Source organism: Bombina bombina, chromosome 4 (genome assembly GCF_027579735.1).
Source record: "Bombina bombina isolate aBomBom1 chromosome 4, aBomBom1.pri, whole genome shotgun sequence".
NCBI classification, from domain to species: Eukaryota; Metazoa; Chordata; class Amphibia; order Anura; family Bombinatoridae; genus Bombina; species Bombina bombina.
In genome coordinates, this window is record NC_069502.1 from 608,340,071 (window position 1) to 608,367,493 (window position 27,423).

The 27,423-nt window shown below is 38.2% G+C and overlaps 1 protein-coding gene across 2 annotated transcripts in view; it reads right to left on the reverse strand.

The window, feature by feature from the left end:
• Positions 1 to 27,423, reverse strand: part of PDSS2 (decaprenyl diphosphate synthase subunit 2) — a 632,456-nt gene that overhangs the window by 301,525 nt on the left and 303,508 nt on the right. For both annotated transcript variants that reach the window (XM_053710597.1, XM_053710598.1), the window contains exon 4: positions 7,418 to 7,616. In XM_053710597.1, the coding sequence (XP_053566572.1) occupies positions 7,418 to 7,616 (199 nt within the window). The remainder of the gene's footprint in view (positions 1 to 7,417; positions 7,617 to 27,423) is intronic.

The following is a 27,423-nucleotide window of genomic DNA, read 5'->3' on the forward strand; positions in this document are numbered from 1 at the left end:
GCAATATGTAATAGAAAAAAAAACATATAAAGCAAAATTGATCAAATTCCTTAAATGACAGTTTCAGGAATGGGAAAAAATGTCAATGAACAAGCTTCTAGCAACCAGAAGCAAATAAACAATGAGACTTAAATAATGTGGAGACAATAATGACGCCCATATTTTTTAGCGCCAAAAAAGACGCCCACATTATTTGGCGCCTAAATGCTTAAAGCGCCAAAAATGATGCCACATCCGGTGACGCCGACATTTTTTGGCGCAAAAAAACGTCAAAAAAATGACGCAACTTCCGGCGACAAGTATGACGCCGGAAATGACAAAGAAAATTTTTGTGCCAAAAAAGATGCAATAAAAAGAAGCATTTTCAGCCCCTGCGAGCCTAACAGCCCACAGGAAAAAAGTCAAATTTAAAGGTAAGAAAAATTGATTATACAAATGCATTATCCCAATAATGAAACTGACTGTCTGAAATAAGGAATGTTGAACATCCTGAATCAAGGCAAATAAATGTTTAAACACATATATTTAGAACTTTATATAAAAGTGCCCAACCATAGCTTAGAGTGTCACAGAAAATAAGACTTACTTACCCCAGGACACTCATCTACATGTAGTAAAAAGCCAAACCAGTACTGAAACGAGAATCAGTAGAGGTAATGGTATATATAAGAGTATATCGTCGATCTGAAAAGGGAGGTAAGAGATTAAACTCTACGACCGATAACAGAGAACCTATGAAATAGACCCCGTAGAAGGAGATCATTGAATTCAAATAGGCAATACTCTCTTCACATCCCTCTGACATTCACTGCACACTGAGAGGAAAACCGGGCTCCAGCCTTCTGCGAAGCGCATATCAACGTAGAATCTAGCACAAACTTACTTCACCACCTCCATGGGAGGCAAAGTTTGTAAAACTGATTTGTGGGTGTGGTGAGGGGTGTATTTATAGGCATTTTAAGGTTTGGGAAACTTTGCCCCTGCTGGTAGGAATGTATATCCCATACGTCACTAGCTCATGGACTCTTGCTAATTACATGAAAGAAAGGTAGTTTTAAACATCGGGGCCTTAGTCTGAAGTGGAAGATAATCCACTGATCTCCCCTCTAAAGGGTCAGAATGCACAGCTGTAGTCGGGACAGTTATAGCCTGCTCTATCACAGAGGAAAAGAGTACAAAAGATATACAAGCAGTACACACATACAATTTAAATGAAAGTATATTAAATTAAATGACATTACCAGACACAGCATAAATGTATGCAAAAAAGGGTGTCTGGCTTGCTAGATATAGTCACATATATGTCTATCAATATATAGTTCAAAGTACAATTAATAACTCTGTTAAAGCCGTTTGAGCTAATGTTACTAAGTCATAGTATGCACGGTCCCCGTATCCCAACAATCAGATAGACACTGAGAAAAATATATTGAGACCCTGCAAAAAAAGCTCTCTCTACAGGGGTACTTTAACCTCCTTGCTTCAAACTGCAGCTGAGCGCAAAAACAGCAGTGTGCTCTCAGCAATGGCCACTGCTGCATTGAGGGATCAGGGGAGAGCGTGGGATTGCTAAAAGAAACGGCGCAAAGATAATTTAACCCCGGTGTGCCCTGAGTACTCTTTAACTAAGTGCTGTTCAAACCATGCTAATACCACTATCCCCTGTCACCAAATAAGGCCCCTTAGCTGCGCTAATCCACCAGTAATAAGAATTTAATTAAAAAAAAATTAAAAATGACCCAACAGCCAGAAGGTATCCTGCATCCAATAGAAGTGCCCCATCCTAGTTAGATTACACTAACTCAGTATCTTAGATAGGAGATACCCTGAGGAGACTTTAGGAGCAGTCCCAGCAACACCTATGGCAGACTAGTGAAAAACTCCCTAAGGAGAATTACTCTCACTGCCTACATGCTTCTTTAGTGCACAAATGTTTATAAGATGGGTCCTATTGCCTATACAGGAAGCCTATCAGTTCCCTACCTCATCATATGCCACCCCCACAACCCCCGTAAACTAATGAGCGAGACTGTAACATAATACACACATTAAAGGCACAACCTACAACTCTCCCCACTCTTGAACTACGTCGCACAAAGACTTCAAACATGGACCACAGAGGCCCATGCCATCCTAAACCTGTCCCACAGTTTCTTTCAGAAAATGTTGGGATGTACTATATTGCAACTTTTTAATTTTGTTCTCAGTATTCACATGACAGTATTACTACATAGAAAAAGATAAAGAAAAGTGACATTATAAATATGCACCTTTCAGTTAGACAATCCCTGCAAGCTCTTAAAATGTATTCACTTTTTGCCCATTTATCTACAAACCCAACTAGTACTTGTAACAATACATTTATACTCCCGCAATGTTTATAATGAAGGAGATGGATGATAGCAATAGTAATCTTTAGCAATTTAAAACACATTAATAAACCAGGTGGATGCAAAACAAGCCTCAGCGTGTCTAGTTCAAGTCTGCCTTGCAGCATTAGCAATCAAAACGTGAAATTAACTGGTGGGCTTCTCTTAAACCTAGACAACAAATGTATTTTCCATTAACACTTCATCTCCAATTACTATCTCAGATGGTGGTCTCCGCTGAAGGGCATTAGGAAAGAAGAAACATAGTAAACAAAATCAATGTTTTAATCCACTCGCCTCACTACAGATCTTGCATATGTAGAATAGTAGAATAATCAATTCAGAATAAATCATAATGTAGCATTACAATAGAAAGCATTTTTCTTTGTTCTTTCTTTTAAAATCTGCTATCATGTTCTGTAACCATTGTTCAATAAGCTCAATAAGTTAGCATTTTTTTTCCTTTTTGAAAACTTGAGGAAGAATGTCCACCAATACTGATGTGGTAGTTGTCCCTAACAGCCAATGAGCACTTATACTGCAGTATTAGTTGTCTGAAAATAACAATTTCCTGCCAACAATTTAAATATGCTTGACGGCAAACATTTCATGTTATTTTAAAATCAGTGTAATGTGCAAAGCTTTCTTTAATTGTTTATTCTTCATATATGTCCGATCCATCAGATAAATTCGATTATAACAGAGAAAAGCTTTATTTTGTTAAATAAGAAATATAACTAATAGAAAAACAACCCTATTAATATTAGTCAACTACGAAAACTGAAAATGGACACAAGATTTAACCCTTTAACTGCTGAGCCATTTCCACCCCCATGCTGAGTTGTTTTGGATGTTTAAGGGCTGCTCACATTTTAGTTATTAGTGAGAAACCCACACAAATTGTGTTGTTTTTTTCAACAGGCCCAGCAGCAGATTCAAACTATAATATTATTTTATGTATATATCATGACACATGAGAACACTGCAACAAATATGTGTTTAAAAAAAACAAACTTTTTTATTAAAATTTAAATGAACAAAGTTGGAAAAAATAGCATGTGTGTGTTTTTCTAAACTCTGTTGTAAAAGGAAATGTTTATCCATATATATGTATATAACATTAATATGCAGATAGGGGCTCCCATGAGCATCCATTCAAATAAATGTACAATTATTCATGCCAGGTGATCACTATTACCACAGTAAAAATATGTTCCATGGAAAGGGCAGGTGATTGCTTTTCAAACAATGGGTATTTGAGGTTTCTAGAGTTGAAGGGATTGAGATTGGGGTGACTGAATACTTACAGGCTCCATCCAGCTCCCTTAAAGGGACAGTCTAGTCCAAAATAAACTTTGATGATTCAGGTAGGGCATGTAATTTAAAACAACTTTCCAATTTGCTTTTGTCACCAATTTTGCTTTGTTCTCTTGGTATTCTTAGTGGAAAGCTAAACCTAGGAGGTTCATATGCTAATATCTTAGACCTTGAAGACCGCCTGTTATCTGAATGCATTTTGACAGTTTTTCAACATTAGAGGGTGTTAGTTCATGTGTGTCATATAGATAACACTGTGTTCACGCATGTGGAGTTACTTAGGAGTCAGCACTGATTTGCTAAAATGCAAGTCTGTCAAAAGAACTGCAATAAGGGGGCAGTTTGCAGAGGCTTAAATACAAGGTAATCACAGAGGTAAAAAGTGTATTTATATTACTGTGGGTAATAAAGGGATTATCTATCTTTTTAAACAATAACAATTCTGGTGTAGACTGTCTCTTTAAGCCGTCTCTGGCAACCTTTCCAGGTCCAGGTGACACCACCAGAATCTCTTGATTACCATGGCAATGCCAGGCCACTAGCTTACAATGGATGCTGTGGTAGGAGCAGGGGGACGACGACCATGATGAGCTCCAAAAGTGCCCCCCCCCCCAGGATAATAACATGTAGTTGTCATCCCCACTAAAATCCTTGTGCAGATGACAACCACCTGTCATCATGCGGAGTGAAGGGGTCAATCATGCAAGCAAATTTGAGTAAAAATGGTTACAGTTTAAAAAAGTGTGACCTGAAATGCAATACTTTTGTGTTTAAGCAGCCATTGCTTTAGTCTTGGCCGGTTATAAGTTAATACCAGGGTTTAGATAAGGAGTCAGTAACAGGCCATGCAGTATATATTTTAGGTTTTAATAAAGGATATTATGTAGGGTATATATGACACAAGCCACTTAGTTTGGTTGCAGCCTCATTTTCCTTTTTTATAGTTGCGTTCCTTTGAATAGGGGATATTATGTGAATGTATATTGTAGTGCAGAAAGCAGCAGTGCAAAGTGATGAGATATACCACATACGTTCTCTGTTGCAATTACTCAACTATGCCATTATAGAGAGAAAGCAATAAAAGACTATACACAAACTGAGAACCCACAGTCTGCACACCCTGGTTTAGGTCATACACTAGCATCCCTGCTTAAAGTGATGGTAAATCCTAGGATTTACCAGTACTGCAAATAAAGGGGACTTTCAGTCATGAAGTACAAAAACCTTCATGCTGAAAGCTCCTTTATTTGTCTGCAGCTTATGCTGCCCCAGTGCCCTGAGGTCCTCAGGCCGCCCACGGCAGAACTCTATTTTATCAATGATATGATGTTACCAATAGCGTGCTAGCTATCCAGCATAATGCCAATTGGCCCGCAAGGCTATTGGCTAAGAGTTGGAAATGTTCCCTCAGTGAAAAAAAAAAGCGTTCTGCCGTGGGAAGCCGGAGACGCTTAGTGCAGTATAAGCTGCAGGCAAATAAAGGAACTTTCAGCATAAAGTTTTTATACTTCATTACTGAAAGTCCCCTTTATTTGTAGCACTGGTAAATCCTAGCGTTTTAAAAACGCTAGGATTTACCATCACTTTAATGTATCCACTGAAGAAGTGGAAAGTGAAACAGTGCCATGTTAGGGAAAGCGGAGAGATAATGTTTATTTTGTTTTCTTTTACATTTGCTTAGATGGCTACTTTGCCTCTATTATAGTTTTTTTGTCTTCATGGATAACACTATTAACTTACAAGATAAAAGGGGTTTTGGGTGAGTCGAAAATATACCTAGCAGCACTGCTGATAGTGATTCCACACAGCCCATGCTACTGTTTAAAGGAATAGTACCCACATTTTCTCTTTCACGATTCAGCATGCAATTTTAAGCAACGTTCTAATTTACTTCTATTATCAATTTTTCTTTGTTCGCTTGCTATCTTTATTTGAAAAATAAGGCTTCTAAGCTAAAGAGCCAGCACATTTTTGGTTCAAAACCATGGACAGCACTTGTTTATTGGTGCTGTCCAATCAGCAAGGACAACCTAGGTTGTTCACCAAAAATGGGCCAGCATCTAAACCTACATTCTTGCTTTTCAAATAAATATACCAAGAGAATGAAGAAAATTTGATAATATGAGTTAATTAGAAAGTTGCTTAAAATTGCATGCTCTATCTGAATCACAAAAGAAAAAAATTGGGTTCAGTGTCCCTTTAAGCAACTTTCTAATTTACATCTATTGTCAATTTTTCTTCATTCTCTTGGTATCTTTATTTGAAAAAGCAGGAATGTAAGCTTAAGAGTCGGCCCATTTTTGGTTCAGCACCTTGAGTAGCACTTGCTGATTGTTGGCTACATTTACCCATCAATCAGCAAGGGTTACCCAGGTGTTAAACAAATAATGGGCCGGCTCCTAAGCTTTTACATTCCTACTTTGCTTTTCAAATAAAGATAACAAGAGTACAAAGAAAAATTGATAATAGGAGTAAATTAGAAAGTTGCTTAAAATTGCATGCTCTATCTGAATCATGAAAGTAAAAATGTGGGTTTACTATCCCTCTAAGCAGGTATAGCTATTTAGTACATACACACTATTAAAAGCAGAACTTTTATAAGATGAAAATAATATTACTAAGTAGACTGTTTAAAAAAAATTACAATTCTTGAATTCTATAATTTTATTAAAATTATTATCTTCTATTTAATTATATAATTTTGTCTCTTGCTTTGATACCATTCTGCAAGCTCCAATCACAATCTTAGCAGATTTTTTTCTTTTAGTTTACATTTTAAAAGTGAATCACAAATATTTTAAAACATATAAACAATATCCATACTAATTTAGGCATATTGTGTATCCACCTAATTCAAACTAAGCATTCAATAATATGGTACCAGAAACTACTTTCAACCCTGGGTTATGCACAGACTTTCTATGGTGCCTCAGTGAACCTAACAACATTTTCCTTAGACCAAAATTGAGACAACTGCTTGGTTCTTCTATATCTTTTTTTTAACACTTTAGAAGATATCAGCCTGTAATTCAAGGTGTTTTTTCCTTCCTAACATGGTATTGCAAATGATACAAGTTTCTTCAATCTGCTAGAAAGTGTAAATAGCTATAAAATCTATGCTGGCAAACACATTGGGCTCTACTTATAAAGGTCTGTCGGACCTGATCCTCGCTGAATATGGCGAGCAATACGCTTGCCGTATTCAGCATTGCACCAGCAGCTCACAAGAGCTGCTGGTGCAACGCCGCCCCCTGCAGACTCGCGGCCAATAGGCCGCCAATAGGGGGGTGTCAATCAACCCGATCGGGTTGATTTCCGGCGATGTGGCGGTCTTTGTGACCGCTGCTTCATAACTGCTGTTTCTGGAGAGCGTGCAGACTCGCCAGAAACACCGGGCATCAAGCTCCATTCAGAGCTTGATACATATGCCCCAATGAGTTTATATTTCCTTATTTAGCCCTTAATTTACCAGCATTTTATAGTGAATAGGATAAACCATTTATACACTGTTTCTTGTTCAGTAGCTGCAGTTGTAATGCAACAGAGTTTAAGATCGTTGTAAAATTCTGACATGCCAGACAAGCAGGTTCACATGTTAATTATACATTTTGAAAAGTAATAAAATAAATATGAAAATATTAGTACTGCAATGGAACGTACATTTTTATCTTCCTTTAAAATGAATGTGCTTTTTTACCTATATTAAGTTCTGGGCATAAAATCGTCCTTACCTTTGTATTCTGCAGTTGAGCTAGTCCTGAGCAAGCATTTGCCAATAGAAAGTCTCCACTTAAAATAGCCATTTTGTTTCCAAACTGCATGTCTCTAAGAGGGCCATCACAAGACTTCAGGTCTCTGATATTTACAATACCTCGGTGCACAAGGAAAGCAGTGTGAATCAGCTCAGTAATTTCTGCAAGGTTCCTCTGGCTTTGAAAAATAAAAAATAAAATCAATATTAGTTTTATAGTCCATAGCCTTTATTATAGACACACACACCTGGAAAATATAACTGTATTTTACTACTAGTGAGGGGAGAAGAAATAAAAAGATTCAAGTCCACCCATTATTAAAGGGACACTAAACCCAATTTTTTTCTTCTTTCATGGTTCAGATAGAACATGTAATTTTAAGCAACTTTCTAATTTACTCCTGTTATCAATTTTTCTTCCTTCTCTTGCTGTCTTTATTTGAAAAGCAGAAATTTAAGCTTAGGAGCCGGCCCATTTTTGGTTCAGAACCTGGGTAGCGCTTGCTGATTGGTATCTACATTTAGCCACCAGTCAGCAAGCGCTACCCAGGTGCTGAACCAAAAATGGGTTGGCATGTAAGCTTAGATTCCTGATTTTTCAAATAAAGATAGCAAGGGAACAAAGAAAAATTGATAATAGGAGTAAATTAGAAAGTTGCTTAAAATTATATGATCTACCTGAATCATGAAATAATTTTTTGGGGTTTAGTGTCCCTTTAAATATAGGAAAATGCCTGATCTATTAGCATAGGATTTGTGGACACTAATTTATTTCATACATTGGGCCAGATTACAAGTGGCACACTAACGCTAACTTTTTTGTTTGCACGCTAAATGAGTATAAAACTAAAGAAATTCTGATGACTAAAATACGACTAAAACTAAAATGGCATTTTAGTCCAAAGACTATGACTAAAACTAAATCAAAATTTGCTGACAAAAACAGTTTATGCAAGGTGTTATAATGAATCCATATCTAATTACTGCTCTTTTTTAAAATTTACGAAACTTAATTTTATTAAATTTTAAGATAAATAAAGACATATTATATACCACAACAGTTAAATCTGTTAAATCTGTATTGCATGTTCAAACCTTAAAACCATAAATAAAAACAGGTTAACCCCTTCGTGACCAGACCACTTTCAATTTGTTGACCGTCTGGGACCAAGGCTATTTTTGCATTTCTGCGATGTCTGTGTTTGGCTGTAATTTTCCTCTTACTCATTTACTGTACCCACACATATTATATACCGTTTTTCTCGCCATTAAATGTACTTTCGAAATACAATTATTTTCATCATAGCTTATAATTTACTATAATTTTTTTTATAAAATATGAGGAAAAAATTGAAAAAAAACACACTTTTTCTAACTTTGACCCCCAAAATCTGTTACACATCTACAACCACAAAAAAACACCCATACTAAATAGTTTCTAAATTTTGTCCTGAGTTTAGAAATACCCAATGTTTACACGTGCTTTGCTTTTTTTGCAAGTTATAGGGCAATAAATACAAGTAGCACTTTGCTATTTCCAAACCACTTTTTTTTCAAAATTAGCGCTAGTTACATTGGGACACTGATATCTTTCAGGAATCCCTGAATATCCCTTGACATGTATATATATATTTTTAGAAGACATCCCAAAGTATTGATCTAGGCCAATTTTTGTATATTTCATGCCACCATTTCACCGCCAAATGCGATCAAATAAAAAAAATTGTTCACTTTTTCACAATTTTTTTCACAAACTTTAGGTTTCTCACTGAAATTATTTACAAACAACTTGTGCAATTATGGCATAAATTGTTGTAAATGCTTCTCTGGGATCCCCTTTGTTCAGAAATAGCAGACATATATGGCTTTGGCGTGGCTTTTTGGTAATTAGAAGGCCACTAAATGCCGCTGCGCATCACACATGTATTATGGCTAGCAGTGAAGGGGTTAATTAGGTAGTTTCTAGGGAGCTTGCAGGGTTAATTTTAGCTTTAGTGTAGAGATCAGCCTCCCACCTGACACATCACACCCCCTGATCCCTCCCAAACAGCTCCCTTCCCTCCCCCACTCCACAACTGTCCCCGCCATCTTAAGTACTGGCAGAAAGTCTGCCAGTACTAAAATAAAAGGTATCTTTGAATTTATTTATTTTTTAGCATATTTACATATGCTGCTGTTTAGGATCCCCCTTAGCCCCGAACCTCCCTGATCGCCCCCATACAGCTCTCTAACCCTCCCCCCTCTACCTATTTGCTGCCATCTTGGGTACTGGCAGCTGTCTGCCAGTACACCATTTGCCCCAAAAATTTTTTATTTTTTTTTATTTTTAAAATTCAAAATTTATATTTTCTGTAGTGTAGCTGCCCCCCTCAATACCCTACCCCCCTCCCCCTCCCAGATCCCTTCCCCAGCTCGTTTGATCCTGCCCTCCCTCTCCCTCCTTTCCATTGACTTTTGCCGGCCAAGTAAATGCGGTGCGCACACGTTGCCCCCCCCCCAACCGCGTCACTTGAGGATTCGGTCCCAGACATCTCAGACGGATGTCGCCATCGAAGGGCCGCCCACCCGCCTCCCTACTGCAGCTGCAACCCACCAACAATCGGCCCCATCAATGTCCGATGCAGAGAGGGCCACAGAGTGGCTCTCTCTGCATCGGTGGGGTAGAAAGGGGATTGCAGTGATGCCTGAACATCGATCGCTTCCAGAGCTTCAAACCCCAGAGGACGTGCCAGGAACGTCCTTGTTCGTTAAGGGTGTTTTTTTGTAGGACATTCCTGGCACGTCCTTGGTCGTTAAGGGGTTAATAAACCTTTACTACAGGAGTATATAATGAGTTTGGAAATTGTAGAGCAGTGCCAATACCGTTGCTGAAAATGTTTCTAATCTGTGAACAATCAATTGATTCTTCCTACAGAAATAAGCATAACCCAAGGGTATGGGTTTAAGTTATGCTGTGCCTGTGCTATCTGCAGTAACGCTTTGTTGTGTTGAGTTACTTGATACTTGTTTTAATTATTAACAGAGAAAAGTTAAAGTTTTTATATTTGGTAATATGTGCAATACATCCAATACAGTTTACAGTTTTGCTTTGTTATATTTTAAAGTTGCACTTCTGACTTTGTTTATGAAACTTGGTTTTATTTAATTTTAAGTTTAATAAAGATGTTATATATTACAACGGCTAAATCTGTGTCTGTATTGCATGTTTAAACCTTAATACCATAAATAATAATAATAATGCAGTACACTTTAACTAAACCCCTTAGATTTTAGTCGACTCAAATCTACTGGAGATTTAGTCGACTCAAATGGTGATTCAGTCGACAAAAACTAGACTTAAACTAAAACAATTCAGATAAATAAATACGACTAAAACTAAAATGGCATTTTAGTCAAAAGACTAAAACTAAATCGAAATTTGCCGTCAAAATTAACACTGATATATATATATATATATATATATATATATATATATATATATATATATAGTTTAGTTTTTGTAAAAACATAATTTATGTAAGAACTTACTTGATAAATTCATTTCTTTCATATTGGCAAGAGTCCATGAGCTAGTGACGTATGGGATATACAATCCTACCAGGAGGGGCAAAGTTTCCCAAACCTCAAAATGCCTATAAATACACCCCTCACCACACCCACAATTCAGTTTAACTAATAGCCAAGCAGTGGGGTGATAAAGAAAGGAGTAGAAAGCATCAACAAAGAAAATTTGGAAATAATTGTGCTTTATACAAAAAATCATAACCACCATAAAAAGGGTGGGCCTCATGGACTCTTGCCAATATGAAAGAAATGAATTTATCAGGTAAGTTCTTACATAAATTATGTTTTCTTTCATGTAATTGGCAAGAGTCCATGAGCTAGTGACATATGGGATATCAATACACAAGATGTGGATCTCCACTCAAGAGTCACTAGAGAGGGAGGGAATAGAAATAAAAACAGCCACATTTCGCTGAAAAAATTAATCCACAACCCCAAAAAATTAGTTTATTTTCATTTTTGAAAGAAAAAAACTTAAATCAAAAGCAGAAGAATCAAACTGAAACAGCTGCCTGAAGAACGTTTCTACCAAAAACTGCTTCCGAAGAAGCAAATATGTCAAAACGGTAGAATTTAGTAAATGTATGCAAAGAGGACCAAGTTGCCGCTTTGCAAATCTGATCAACTGAAGCTTCATTCTTGAAAGCCCACAAAGTGGAGACTGATCTAGAAGAATGAGCTGTAATTCTCCGAGGCGGGGCTCCAAATAAGCTTGATGAATCAAAAATTTCTTCCTGAAATCTTTAGTAGCTTCCACATAATATTTCAAAGCGCTTACCACATCCAAAGAATGTAAGGATCTTTCCAAAGAATTCTTAGGATTAGGACACAAGGAAGGGACAACAATTTCTCTACTAATGTTGTTAGAATTCACAACCTTAGGTAAAAATTGAAAAGAGGTCCGCAAAACTACCTTATCCTGATGAAAAATCAGAAAAGGAGATTCAAAAGAAAGAGCAGATAACTCAGAAACTCTTCTAGCAGAAGAAATTGCCAAAAGAAACAACACTTTCCAAGAAAGTAGTTTAATATCCAAAGAATGCATAGGTTCAAATGGAGAAGCCTGCAAAGCCTTCAGAACCAAATTAAGACTCCAAGGAGGAGAAATTGATTTAATAACAGGCTTAATACGAACTAAAGCCTGTACAAAACAGTGTATATCAGGAAGTATAGCAATCTTTCTGTGAAATAAAACAGAAAGAGCTGAGATTTGTCCTTTCAAGGAACTTGCAGACAAAACCTTATCCAAACCATCCTGAAGAAACTGTAAAATTCTAGGAATTCTAAAAGAATGCCAGGAGAATTTATGAGAAGAACACAAAGAAATGTAAGTCTTCCAAACTCTATAATAAATATTTCTAGAGACAGATTTACGAGCTTGTAACATAGTATTAATCACTGAGTCAGAGAAACCTCTATGACTTGGCACTAAGCGTTCAATTTCCATACCTTCAAATTTAATGATTTGAGATCCTGATGGAAAAACGGACCTTGAGATAGTAGGTCTGGCCGTAACAGAAGTGGCCAGTGCGGGTAACTGGACATCCGAACCAGATCCGCATACCAAAACCTGTGTGGCCATGCTGGAGCCACCAGCAACACAAATGACTGTTCCATGATGATTTCGGAGATCACTCTTGGATGGAGAACTAGAGGCGGAAAAATATAAGCAGGATGATAACACCAAGGAAGTGTCAGCGCATCCACTGCTTCCGCCTGAACATCCCTGGACCTGGACAGGTATCTGGGAAGTTTCTTGTTTAGACGAGAGGCCATGAGATCTATCTCTGGAAGACCCCACATCTGAACAATCTGAGAAAACACATCTGGATGGAGAGACCACTCCCCTGGATGTAAAGTCTGGCGGCTGAGATAAAGCGCCTCCCAATTGTCTACACCTGGGATATGCACCGCAGAGATTAGACAGGAGCTGGATTCCGCCCATGCAAGTATCCGAGATACTTCTATCATAGCTTGGGGACTGTGAGTCCCACCCTGATGATTGACATAAGCCACTGTTGTGATATTGTCTATCTGAAAACAAATGAACGGTTCTCTCTTTAGCAGAGGCCAAAACTGAAGAGCTATGAGAATTGCACGGAGTTCTAAAATATTTATTGGTAATCTCGCCTCTTGAGATTTCCAAACCCCTTGTGCTGTCAGAGATCCCCAAACAGCTCCCCAACCTGAAAGACTCGCATCTGTTGTGATCACAGTCCAGGTTGGCCGAACAAAAGAAGCCCCTTGAACTAAACGATGGTGATCTATCCACCATGTCAGAGAGTGTCGTACATTGGGATTCAAGGATATTAATTGTGATATCTTTGTATAATCCCTGCACCATTGATTCAGCATACAAAGCTGTAGAGGTTTCATGTGAAAACGAGCAAAGGGGATCGCGTCCGATGCTGCAGTCATGAGACCTAAAACTTCCATGCACATAGCCACTGAAGGGAATAACTGAGACTGAAGGTGCCGGCAGGCTGCAACCAATTTTAAACGTCTCTTGTCTGTTAGAGACAGAGTCATGGACACTGAATCTATCTGGAAGCCTAAAAAGGTGACCCTTGTCTGAAGAATCAAGAAACTTTTTGGTAAATTAATCCTCCAACCATGTTTCCGAAGAAACAACACTAGTTGATTTGTGTGAGATTCTGCAGTACGTAAAGACTGAGCTAGTACCAAGATATCGTCCAAATAAGGAAACACCGCAATACCCTGTTCTCTGATTACAGATAAAAGGGCACCCAGAACCTTTGAAAAGATTCTTGGAGCTGTTGCTAGGCCAAATGGAAGAGCAACAAATTGGTAATGCTTGTTTAGAAATGAGAATCTCAGAAACTGATAGTGTTCTGAATGAATCGGAATATGAAGGTATGCATCCTGCAAGTCTATTGTGGACATATAATGTCCTTGCTGAACAAAAGGCAGAATAGTCCTTATAGTCACCATCTTGAAAGTTGGTACTCTTACATAACGATTCAAAAATTTCAACTGGTCTGAATAAATTTTCTTTCTTTGGTACAATGAATAGGTTTGAATAAAACCCCAAACCTTGTTCCTGAGGAGGAACAGGCATGATTACCCCTGAAGACTCCAGGTCTGAAACACACTTCAGGAAAGCCTGAGCTTTTACTGGATTTACTGGGATACGTGAGAGAAAAAATCTTCTCACAGGAGGTCTTACTCTGAATCCTATTCGATACCTTTGAGAGACAATGCTCTGAATCCAATGATTTTGGACAGATTTTATCCAAATATCCTTGAAAAACCATAATCTGCCCCTACCAGCTGAGCTGGAATGAGGGCCGCACCATCATGCGGACTTAGGGGCTGACTTTGGTTTCCTAAATGGCTTGGATTTATTCCAATTTGAGGAAGACTTCCAATTGGAAGCAGATTCCTTGGGGGGAGGATTGAGTTTTTGTTCCTTATTCTGATGAAAGAAACGAAAACGGTTAGAAGCCTTAGATTTACCCTTAGGTTTTTTATCCTGAGGCAGAAAAACTCCCTTTCCCCCTGTGACAGTTGAAATAATAGAATCCAACTGAGAACCAAATAAATTATTATCTTGGAAAGAAAGAGATAGTAATCTAGATTTAGATGTCATATCAGCATTCCAAGATTTAAGCCACAAAGCTCTTCTAGCTAATATAGCTAAAGACATGGATCTAACATCAATTTTGATAATATTAAAAATGGCATCACAAATAAAATCATTAGCATGTTGCAGTAAGCGAATAATGCTAGATATGTCAGAATCCAATTCTTGTTGCGCTAAATTCTCCAACCAGAAAGTTGATGCAGCCGCAACATCAGCCAAAGAAATTGCAGGTCTGAGAAGATGACCTGAATATAAATAGGCCTTCCTTAGAAAAGGATTCAAGCTTCCTATCTAAAGGATCCTTAAAGGAAGTACTATCTTCCATAGGAATAGTGGTACGTTTAGCAAGTGTTGAAATAGCCCCATCAACTTTGGGGATTTTTTACCAAAACTCTATAGATTTTGCTGGTAAAGGATACCATTTTTTAAACCTTGAAGAAGGAATAAAAGAAGTATCTGACTTATTCCATTCCCTAGAAATCATATCAGAAATAGCCTCAGGAATAGGAAAAACCCCTGGAGAAACCACAGGAGGTTTAAAAACAGCATTTAAACGTTAATTAGACTGAACGTCAAGAGGACAGGTTACCTCAATATCCAAAGTAATTAACACTTCTTTTAATAAAGAACGCATATACTCTATTTTAAATAAATAAGTAGATTTGTCAGTGTCAATGTCTGAGGAAGGATCTTCTGTATCAGATAGATCCTCATAAGAAGAAGATAAATTATCATGTTGTTGGTCATTTGAAATTTCATCAACTAAATGAGAAGTTTTAAAAGACCTTTTATGTTTATTAGAAGGTGGAAATGCAGACAAAGCCTTCAGGATAGAATCAGCATTCTTTAAAATTTACAGGTATATCATGCACATTAGAAGTTGAAGGAACTGCAACTGGCAATGTACTAATACTGATGGATACACTATCTGCATGTAAAAGTTTATCATGACAACTATTACAAATGACATTCGGCGAAATAATTTTCACAATTTTACAACAAATGCACTTAGCTTTGGTAGAACCGATGTCAGGCAGCAATGTTCCAGCAGAAACTTCTGAGACAGGATCAGATTGAGACATCTTGCACAATGTAAGAGAAAAAACAACATATAAAGCAAAATTATCTATTTCCTTATCTTATATGACAGTTTCAGGAATGGGAAAAAATGCAAATAGCATAGCCCTCTGATAGAGTAAAAAGCAAGAGGCAAACATTCATGGGGTACTGAAATAATGAAAAAGTGTTGGCGCCAAGTATGACGCACAACGTAACAAACTTTTTTGGTGCCAAAAAATAACCGGAAATGACACACTCGCGTCACTAATGACGCAACCGTGTGAAAGGTCTCGGTGTCAAGTATGACGCCGGAAATGACGAAGTTGCGTCATAGACGTATTTTTTCACGTCAAAAATATTTTCGCGCCAAGAATGACGCAATAAAGTTTAGCATTTGACGCACCCGCGGGCCTAATACCACCCGCAATTTGTAAGAAGTAGTCAATTGAAAAAAAGACTAAACCCCAGGTAAGAAATAAATTTCTTAAAATTTTTTTTATATTCCCCAAATATGAAACTGACAGTCTGCAGAAGGAAATTCATGAACCTGACTCATGGCAAATATAAGTACAATACATATATTTAGAACTTTATATAAATGCATAAAGTGCCCAACCATAGCTGAGGTGTCTTAAGTAATAAAAAACATACTTACCAAAAGACACCCATCCACATATAGCAGATAGCCAAACCAGTACTAAAACAGTTATTAGTAGAGGTATTGGTAAATTGAGAGTATATCGTCGATCTGAAAAGGGAGGTAGGAGATGAATCTCTACGACCGATAACAGAGAACCTATTAAATAGACCCCCGCTAGGAAAATCATCGTATTCAATAAGCGATACTCCCTTCACGTCCCTCTGACATTCGCTGTACTCTGAGAGGAATCGGGCTTCAATAATGCTGAGAAGCGCGTATGAACGTAGAAATCTTAGCACAAACTTACTTCACCACCTCCATAGGAGGCAAAGTTTGTAAAACTGAATTGTGGGTGTGGTGAGGGGTGTATTTATAGGCATTTTGAGGTTTGGGAAACTTTGCCCCTCCTGGTAGGATTGTATATCCCATATGTCACTAGCTCATGGACTCTTGCCAATTACATGAAAGAAATATATATCTATAGGACAATAAACAGTAATAAATATACTGTATATACAGAAAGAAATATAAATATATATATATATATAAAATATTTTTTTTTCTAAGTGAAAAACAGAAATACTTAGCATTCCAATTTAAAACACAATAAAACACATTAATAAATATCAAAATTAAATTTAAAAAACCCCCATAACTTATGCTTACTTGATAAATTAATTTCTTTCATGGTGGTAAGGATCCAAGATCCAATACTACTGGGAATTACCTTCCCTGCCACTAGGAGGAGGCAAGGACTCCAAAACTCCAGGAGCTCTATATAACACCTCACACCTCTATGGTAGTTAATCTGATGTATAACCAAGCAAAAAAGGTAGGAAAATATATAAAGAGCAAAAAATAAAGGAGCCAGAAAAACAAAAATGCCATAACATTAAAAAAAATGGTGGGGGCACTCAGCAACAGTGAGTACCCCCACAAAAAAAGCCCTGGGTGGAGGACTGAAACATTGAATGTGTTTGGATGTGAAGTGTACCACAATATGTGAATAAAGTGGTAACATCCCTATTGAAGAAACCGGGTGAAAGTTATTTCTTTGGAGTGTGTTTGGAGACTCTGCACCGGCCATTGTTACCTTACAGGGAGTGCTAAGGTTGTGTAAGATATATATATATATATATATATATATATATATATATATATATATATATTATGAACTTAAAAACAACAACAGGAAATCTACACAGAAACAACAGCATGAAAAACTAAATCCACAACCCCACTAAAACCCAAAAAGGGCATTTTTAGTGCACTAAAAAAATCTAACTATCAGGCAAAAATAAATCAAGCTCAGTCAACTGCCTAAAGGAACTTCCTACCAAAGGCTGCCTCAGAAGAAGTAAAAATATCAAAATGGTAGAATTTAGGGAAAGTATGCAATGAAGACCAAGTTGCTGCCTTGCAAATTTGGACAACAAGCCCAAGAAATAGCTACTGATCTAATGTGCAGTAATCCAATTAGGAGGGGTCTGACCTGCCTTCAAGTAAGCTTCACAAATAAAAAAATAACCAAGAAGCCAAAGATACAGCAGAAGCTTTCTGACCTTGCTTAGAACCAAAAAATACACAAACAAACTTGAAGTTTGTCTGAAATCCTTAGTAAAATTAACATAATACTTCAAGGCTCTATCAACATCCAGATTGTGAAGAAGCCTCTATGAAGAATTCTTAGGATTAGGACACAAAGAAGAGACAACAATTTCTCTGCTTAGATTATCCGAGGATACAAACTTAGGAAGAAAATACAATTTTGTTCTTAAAACTGCCTTATCTTGATGAAAAATCAAATAAGGAGAATCACAAGAAAGAGCAACAAGTTCAGAAACTCTTCTTGCAGAGGAAATAGCCAGAAGAAACAAACTTAATGTCCATCTTATGCATAGGCTCAAATGGAGGAGCCTGCAAGACCTTCAGCACCAGATTCAGGTTCCAAGGTGGTGGAGAAATTGGTTTAATAACAGACTAAATATGAAGCAAAGCTTGAATAAAACCATGAATACCAGTAAGAAACAGAAAAAGCAGAAATCCACCCTTTCAAAGAACTGGCAGATAAACCTTTATCCAAACCATCTTGCAGAAAAAGTCAAAATTCTAGGAATACTGAAAGAATGCCCAGAAAAAAACATGAGCAAGACACCAGGAAATGAAAGATTTCAAAACTTTATAATACATTTTCCTGGTAACTGGCTTTCAAACATTAATCAGGGCTTCAATCAGACTCAGAGAAATCCATATTCCTAAGAACTAACTGTTCAATCTCCATGCCATCAACTTTAGAGACTTCAGTTCCTGATGGAAAAACAGAACTTGGCAAAGAGGTAGAGGCCAGGGACGGCAACTGGACATCTGAACCAGATCTGCAAACCAAACTCTGTGGGACCAGGCTGGAGCAATTAGAATCACTGATTAATTTTCCTGCTTGATTCTGGAGACTACTCTGTAAAGATGTACCAGAAGAGGAAACACATAGGCCAGCTGAAAGGACAATGCAGCTATCAGAGCACCCACAAACTTCGCCCGAGGATCTCTTGACCTTGGAAAGTACATGGGAAGTTTGCTGTTCAACCAAGAGGCTGTCATATCTACTTCCGGAAAACACCAAAGATCTAGACAATTCCCCTGGATGAAGAAGCTGAGAAAATCAGCTTTCCAATTGAACAACAGTGGGATGTGGACTGCTGAAATTAGACAGCAATTGGTCTGTGCCCAAGACAGAATTAAATAAGCTTCCCTCATGGCTACAGAACTGTGAGTTCCCCCTTGATGTTTGACACACACCACAGCTGTGACATTGTCTGACTGGAACTGGAGAGAAGATTCTCTTCTCAGTAAGGGCCAAGCTTGAAGAGCTCTGAAAATTGCACAAAGTTCTAAGATGTTTAAAGGCAACATTGTCTCCCAAGGAGCCCAAACTCTGTGCTCTATCAGAGACCCCCAAACAGCTCCCCATCCTGAAATACTTGCATCTGTAGTGATCACAGACCAGATAGTTTGTGCAAAGGAAGCCCCCTGCCACCAAGACAGAGAAATCTAAAAAAATCCTCTGAGACAACAGAGTATGATCTCTGCACCACTGTCTAAGCATACAGAAGTTGAAGTGGTCTAATATGAGCAAGTGGAATAGCATTGAATGCTGCAATCGTAATACCGTCCTAGAACCTCCATACAAACAGCACGAGTGGGAAACTGGAGAAAGTGAAGATTTTGACAGGCCGAAACCAACTTTAATCTGTTAGAGAGAGTTTCATGGAGTAACCTTTGTTTGAGGAACTAAATAACTCTTTAGCAAATTGATCTTCAAACCATGTTCACAAAGTGAAGATGGAGATAGTACCAAGATCTCCTTATAGTAATAAAACACATTACTGGTCTTTGATAGCGGAATGGATCGTAGCGGTATAAACTATAATGCTAGCAGAATAGCCGGACCGCACAACCTGTTATACGGGTGAGTTGAAAATTCCACATGCAAAAGCCATTTTTTGAGTGTGGAATGGAGAGTTGCGATATAGGCTAAAACACAAGCGGTATAGCCGTACTGCACGACTTGTAATACGGGTGAGATGAATATTCCGTTTGCAAAGGCTATTTTTTCAGCAGTATAGCCGTACCGCACAACTTGTAATCTAGGTCATAGTGTCTCCTCAGCTGATATGTTTTCAGTACAAGACTGGTTTTCCTGCTATCCAGCATAATAGGAGAGTGTTTTAGGTAAATGACTATTATTATTTTTTTTAACAGCTTAACACCTTTATGTGGCATTTTTATATACCCATATTGTTCAGAGTATAGGCCGCTCCTGATTATAAGCCGCACCCTTAAAGTTTGGTGCCATTTTAAAGAAATTACATTTTTTAACTTAAAGAAAACACACAAACATTAGCAGAACAGTAAATCATATTTTAATTAATGAATATACATGTACTGGTATTTTTAACACTTTTGGTATGCTATATACCATACTCACATAAATATTGAAAACTATTTTGTAGTTATACTGTAAATAAAGAAAGGAAAAGGAATGGACAACAAGGAGACTGATGGGAACAGTCCTCATCCTCTCCCCTGCACAACAATCAACAACATTAGCAAATGTTCTTAAGTCATCACTTTGAGAAATCTTAGTTACTTTCACTTCCTGTCTCTTCACCAATACCAGCATTTCGTTACAGAGATCGCCATTACGCAATCGCAGGTGTTAGTTTTTTTCTAACATTAATGTCTATTGGGGTTCGCTTTTTTCTCCATTGATGTCTATGGGGTATACGTGCATGAGCACGTCAAGTCAGGACTTGGCTTTTGTGCGGTATGGAGCTTAACGCACCATATTGCACAACACAAGAAGGTTTTTTGTAACTTGTAATGGCAGCACTATGGAAAGTGCAGTACAGCTAAATTTTTGGCGTTATTTAGGCACCGGGTTTAGAGCACAACTTGTAATCTGGGTGTATAGGAGTTAAGTGTAGATCCAAAAGGAGGAGGAAAAAGACAAGTCCCTGAAACATCCTTGGGAGCACAGTGACTTAAATTTCCATGGGAAAGAAAAAATAAGACACACACCAAACTCCTTAATCTTCTCTCTTGACATACACTGCACTCTGAGGGGAAATGGGCCTCAACTCAGACTGAGAACCCTTCTCAACAAAGACATCATCTGCACATCACTACAGTAGAGGTGGGAGGGATTATATAGAGCTCTTGGGGTTTGGGAATCTTTACCTCCTGCTTGTTGCAGGGAAAGTAATTCCAAGGAGTAATGGATCATGGACTCTTCCTTTATGAAAGAAATTATATTTCACATTTTCAAGGTATTTAACTGGAAACGGCTAAAAAATTTGTGTGCGTGTATATATATATATATATATATATATATATATATATATATATATATACACACACACACACACACACACATTATAGCCCTTTTCATTCAAATACCTAGTCATATACCATATCCTTTTTAAGCCTTAAAGAACATTTTTATTAATATTTTACAAGTCTAAATATGTGTGCAAAAGTTTATTTTAATGTGTTTGTGATGTGTTTTGTACAATGTTGTCTATCACGTCCCACGCTAACACTAGCGTGCCACTTGTAATCTGGCCCATTATGTTTTATAGATGTTCCTAGAGTACATGTCATAGTTTTTTTCAGAAAACAAAATAGATATCAAAACAGACTTAAATTCAAGACATACTCAAATATTAGCATCATAAATGCAAGAATAGCAGGACTTTCTGCAGAAAAGATTATATTGTGAATAAAGTACATTAAACATAACAACTCAGCAAGGTATAGAATCAGCACTTCAAAAATCATTTAAAATCAATGAAGTATCCAGTGGTACAACTTCAGCATCAACATGGATATACAGTATCTGTAATGAAGGCCATATTCAAGAAGCTTTTTAACATGCACTATATGGCTAAAAATATGTGGACACCTGAACATTACCTGAACATCACACCTATATGAGCTTGTTGGACATCCCATTCCAAAACCATGTTAATTAATATGGAGTTGTCCCCACCCCTCTATGTGCCTATAACAGTCAGAACTCTATTAGGAAGCCTTTCCACAAGATTTTGGAGTATGTCTGTGGTAATTTGTGCCAATTCAGCCAACAGAGTGTTTGTCAGGTCAGGCAGTGATGTTGGACGAGAAGGTCTGGCTTGCAATCAGTATTCTAATTCTTTCCAACTGTGTCCTATAGGGTTGCGGTAAGGGCTCTGTGCAGGCCACTCAAAATCCTCCCCACAAAGCTTGTCAAACCATTTCTTCATGGTCCTCGCTTTATGCATAGGGGCACAGTCATGCTGGACCAGGAAAAGGCCTTCCCCAAACTCTTGCCACAAAATTGAAAGCACCCAATTGTCTAAAATTTCTTTGTATCCTGTAGCATTAAGATGACCCTTCACTGCAACTAAGAGGCCTAGCCTAAACCCTGAAAAACATAAATTATGCTTACCTGATCATTTTATTTTCTTCTGATGGAAAGAGTCCACAGCTGCATCCATTACTTCTGGGAAAAAAGAACCTGGCCACCAGGAGGAGGCAAATACACCTCAGCCAAAGGCTTTAATACTCCTCCCACCCCTCATCCCCTAGTCATTCAGCCGAGGAACAAGGACCAGTAGAAGAAATATCAGGTGAAAGGTGCCAGAAGAATAAATATGGATGCCCCACAAAAAAATAACGGGTGGGGAGCTGTGGATTCTTTCCATCAGAAGAAAAGAAAATTATTAGATAAGCATAATTTATGTTGCATTCATTACTTTTGAGAAAACAATACCCAAGCTATAGAGGACACTGAATTCCAAGACGGGAGGGTACACTAGGCGGCCCATACTGAGGGCGCCAGGCCTGAACCCCTACACAACAAAAAAACCTTAAAAGGAAAGGCCTCAAGGACACTGACCCACAGATAGTCCAGAAGCCAAGCTAGAGACCGCAAATCGGACTCAACTGAGCCAACAGTCCTCCAGGAGACACCGTCGCCGCACAGTGAACACAGACCTGATTACAGCTGACGTGTTTCCTGCCTCACTCTGCACTTCATCAGAGCTAACAAACAGGTGTGTAACCTCCGATGGAGGTGTTTCTCCTCCCACACCAGGTGCATAATACATTACAAATCATGAACAGCAATGAAAGTAAACAAATAATAAAGAACTGAAAATATACACACATTTTTCTACGTAACTTATCACGGGAAATCTTTGTTAAAGGGACAGCAAACCTTAAAAATAATGTTATATAATTCTGCACATAGTGCAGAATTATATAACATTATTTAGGTGCTATAGCCATAAAAGCATTTTTTACCGTTTAATTTGCTAAAATACGGCGCTTTTACAGACCCGCTCTCTGCTCTCTGCTGAGCGGGTCTGTTATTTTTAGTCAGCGCATCGGGCCAGCTGTATAGTCACAGCCCGACCCGACCGCGCCATAGCACTAAGTGCAGCTTGCTCCTGTCACAGGAGCGAGCTGCACTTAGTCTTATGGCGCGGTCGGGCCGGGCTGTGACTATACAGCTGGCCCGATGCGCTGACTAAAAATAACAGACCCGCTCAGCAGAGAGCAGAGAGCGGGTCTGTAAAAGCGCCGTATTTTAGCAAATTAAACGGTAAAAAATGCTTTTATGGCTATAGCACCTAAATAATGTTATATAATTCTGCACTATGTGCAGAATTATATAACATTATTTTTAAGGTTTGCTGTCCCTTTAACAAAGATTTCCCGTGATAAGTTACGTAGAAAAATGTGTGTATATTTTCAGTTCTTTATTATTTGTTTACTTTCATTGCTGTTCATGATTTGTAATGTATTATGCACCTGGTGTGGGAGGAGAAACACCTCCATCGGAGGTTACACACCTGTTTGTTAGCTCTGATGAAGTGCAGAGTGAGGCAGGAAACACGTCAGCTGTAATCAGGTCTGTGTTCACTGTGCGGCGACGGTGTCTCCTGGAGGACTGTTGGCTCAGTTGAGTCCGATTTGCGGTCTCTAGCTTGGCTTCTGGACTATCTGTGGGTCAGTGTCCTTGAGGCCTTTCCTTTTAAGGTTTTTTTGTTGTGTAGGGGTTCAGGCCTGGCGCCCTCAGTATGGGCCGCCTAGTGTACCCTCCCGTCTTGGAATTCAGTGTCCTCTATAGCTTGGGTATTGTTTTCTCAAAAGTAATGAATGCAACATAAATTATGCTTATCTAATAATTTTCTTTTCTTCTGATGGAAAGAATCCACAGCTCCCCACCCGTTATTTTTTTGTGGGGCATCCATATTTATTCTTCTGGCACCTTTCACCTGATATTTCTTCTACTGGTCCTTGTTCCTCGGCTGAATGACTAGGGGATGAGGGTGGGAGGAGTATTAAAGCCTTTGGCTGAGGTGTATTTGCCTCCTCCTGGTGGCCAGGTTCTTTTTTCCCAGAAGTAATGGATGCAGCTGTGGACTCTTTCCATCAGAAGAAAATAAAATGATCAGGTAAGCATAATTTATGTTTTTCAGGGTTTAGGCTAGGCCTCTTAGTTGCAGTGAAGGGTCATCTTAATGCTACAGGATACAAAGAAATTTTAGACAATTGGGTGCTTTCAATTTTGTGGCAAGAGTTTGGGGAAGGCCTTTTCCTGGTCCAGCATGACTGTGCCCCTATGCATAAAGCGAGGACCATGAAGAAATGGTTTGACAAGCTTTGTGGGGAGGATTTTGAGTGGCCTGCACAGAGCCCTTACCGCAACCCTATAGGACACAGTTGGAAAGAATTAGAATACTGATTGCAAGCCAGACCTTCTCGTCCAACATCACTGCCTGACCTGACAAACACTCTGTTGGCTGAATTGGCACAAATTACCACAGACATACTCCAAAATCTTGTGGAAAGGCTTCCTAATAGAGTTCTGACTGTTATAGGCACATAGAGGGGTGGGGACAACTCCATATTAATTAACATGGTTTTGGAATGGGATGTCCAACAAGCTCATATAGGTGTGATGTTCAGGTAATGTTCAGGTGTCCACATATTTTTAGCCATATAGTGCATGTTAAAAAGCTTCTTGAATATGGCCTTCATTACAGATACTGTATATCCATGTTGATGCTGAAGTTGTACCACTGGATACTTCATTGATTTTAAATGATTTTTGAAGTGCTGATTCTATACCTTGCTGAGTTGTTATGTTTAATGTACTTTATTCACAATATAATCTTTTCTGCAGAAAGTCCTGCTATTCTTGCATTTATGATGCTAATATTTGAGTATGTCTTGAATTTAAGTCTGTTTTGATATCTATTTTGTTTTCTGAAAAAAACTATGACATGTACTCTAGGAACATCTATAAAACATAATGGGCCAGATTACAAGTGGCACGCTAGTGTTAGCGTGGGACGTGATAGACAACATTGTACAAAACACATCACAAACACATTAAAATAAACTTTTGCAGAATTATATAACATTATTTTTAAGGTTTACTGTCCCTTTAACTTGAACTAGCTTTTTACATCTTAACCACCAAAGAGCTATACCGTATTGGGTGTAGACAGAGAGTTCCGTAAATACCTTGTTACATATAGTTCCTATGTCATTACCATCAATTACATGCAAACATATATCTACTCCTTATATTAGATGTTCCATGTAAAAATTCAGTAATTAGATCCATTTAAACACTAAAACTATTATGTATTTAAGTGCACCTCAGCTTGTGAAAGAATAGAAAAACACAGAGTCAAAGGATTAAAAAGTTAAAAAAAGGCACACAGTACATGCTCCAGGTAGACAGAAAATCATTTTCTATCTGAAATAAATGAGTATATATGGTCACAAGTATCACCAATAAAAAGGTTAAGGTTAAACAAAAAAACACAATGTACTGTCTTAGTGGAATTACGGCTGATGAACAAAGGATAAACGCTCCAGACAAATAACTGTGATTACAGCTCTCAGGGTTATAAATTGGGTTATAAATTGAAAGTGCACATGCTACTACTCGTAACACACAAATATCCCCTCTAACCATGTTATATCTGGTATATAAGTCAAATGCATCATGAATAGATTGGTATGGGAACAAAAAAGTGCACGTGACATGCGTGTATACCCAATGTATACCCATAAAGAGCAAACGTAATATAATATTAAATCCAGGACATTACACTGAATCTACATTAAGAGTTACCAGATCTGTTTATAAACAGCTTAATATCACTAATTTTGTTTATACCTAATGGAGCACCTGTCGTTAAGGTATGGATCCAAAAAAAACTCTTTCTTGCTGAGGGCAGCATATCTATCTCCTCCTCTGGGTCCCAATGTTACCATTTCAATACTTTGGAAGCCAAAACTTGCAGCGCTATCTTTATGTAGTGCAAAATCCTTAGCAACTGGAGTCTTAGGGACTTCTGCCTCTAGAGCAGGGGTGTCAAACTCAAATTACTCGGGGGCCGCATCAGCAGTTTGGTCACCCTCAAAGGGCCTCAAAAGGGCCGGTTGTATCTAGGACTATGTGTCCACTCTTTATTATCATAATAAATTATTGTCACTGCATTAAATTATTACTGTTTTTTCTAATAATGTGTAAGTAATAACAAGCATTTACACACAAACATACATTCACACATTTACACACAAACACACATTTACACACAAACACACATACACATATTTACACACACATACTTACACACACAAACATACATTCACACATTTACACACACACAAAAAACTTTATTACTGCTCTGATTTAGGTGGGCAATAAACTAATGATAATGCAGTGTGAATATGTTTTCCCATGCATGCAAGCATAACAGGCAGGGATAAGGTTAATAAAATCTGTGCAGACTACAAATCAGTCACAGACAGTACAAGTGTAGGAGCAGACTCCCGAGATAAAGATTTGATTTATTACCTGGGGAAGGCTGAGAGCAGAATAAGACAATCTGCAGAGACAGAGCCTCAGAACGGCTGTTTACTTAGAATTGTCCTGCTGACATATTATTTAAAAAAAACATGTTTTTCTTACCAGCCTCGCTGTGTGCCTGCTGCTGCCTCTCTGGTCTCTGCTGCTAGCCCTTTTCCCGCGCGTGCAGATAGAAGCTGGGAGGAAGTGATGAGGGAGCAGGAGGTCAGTGTCTTGTTCTCACTCAGTCACTTCCTACCAGCCAGATCTCGGAAGCCCCTGTTCAGGATCCATAGCGCAGCCAGCAGCACCTGTCTCTCCTACATACAGCGACTGTAAGTGGATACTCAGTCTCACAGCCGCTGTATGCAAGTGAAGGCTGGCGGCGGCTACACGGGCCACATGATGAGGTCTGGTGGGCCGGATTCGGCCCGCGGGCCTTGTGTTTGACACCCGTGCTCTAGAGAAAGAAGGTGCTCTCTAACTCTATCCTTTAACATCCTGGAGGTTAACCCTACATATTGAAAATTACAAACATTGCAAGTAAGTAAATATATAACAAAAGTAGAGGTACAAGAGATGTGTTCCTTGATTTTATAAACTAAATCAGTTTGTGTAGACATGAAAGTGTCGCCTGTGTTGGCAAAACAACAACTTTTGCAAGGTCTAATATTGCATTTAAAAAAGCCTTCGTTGATTGTTAAC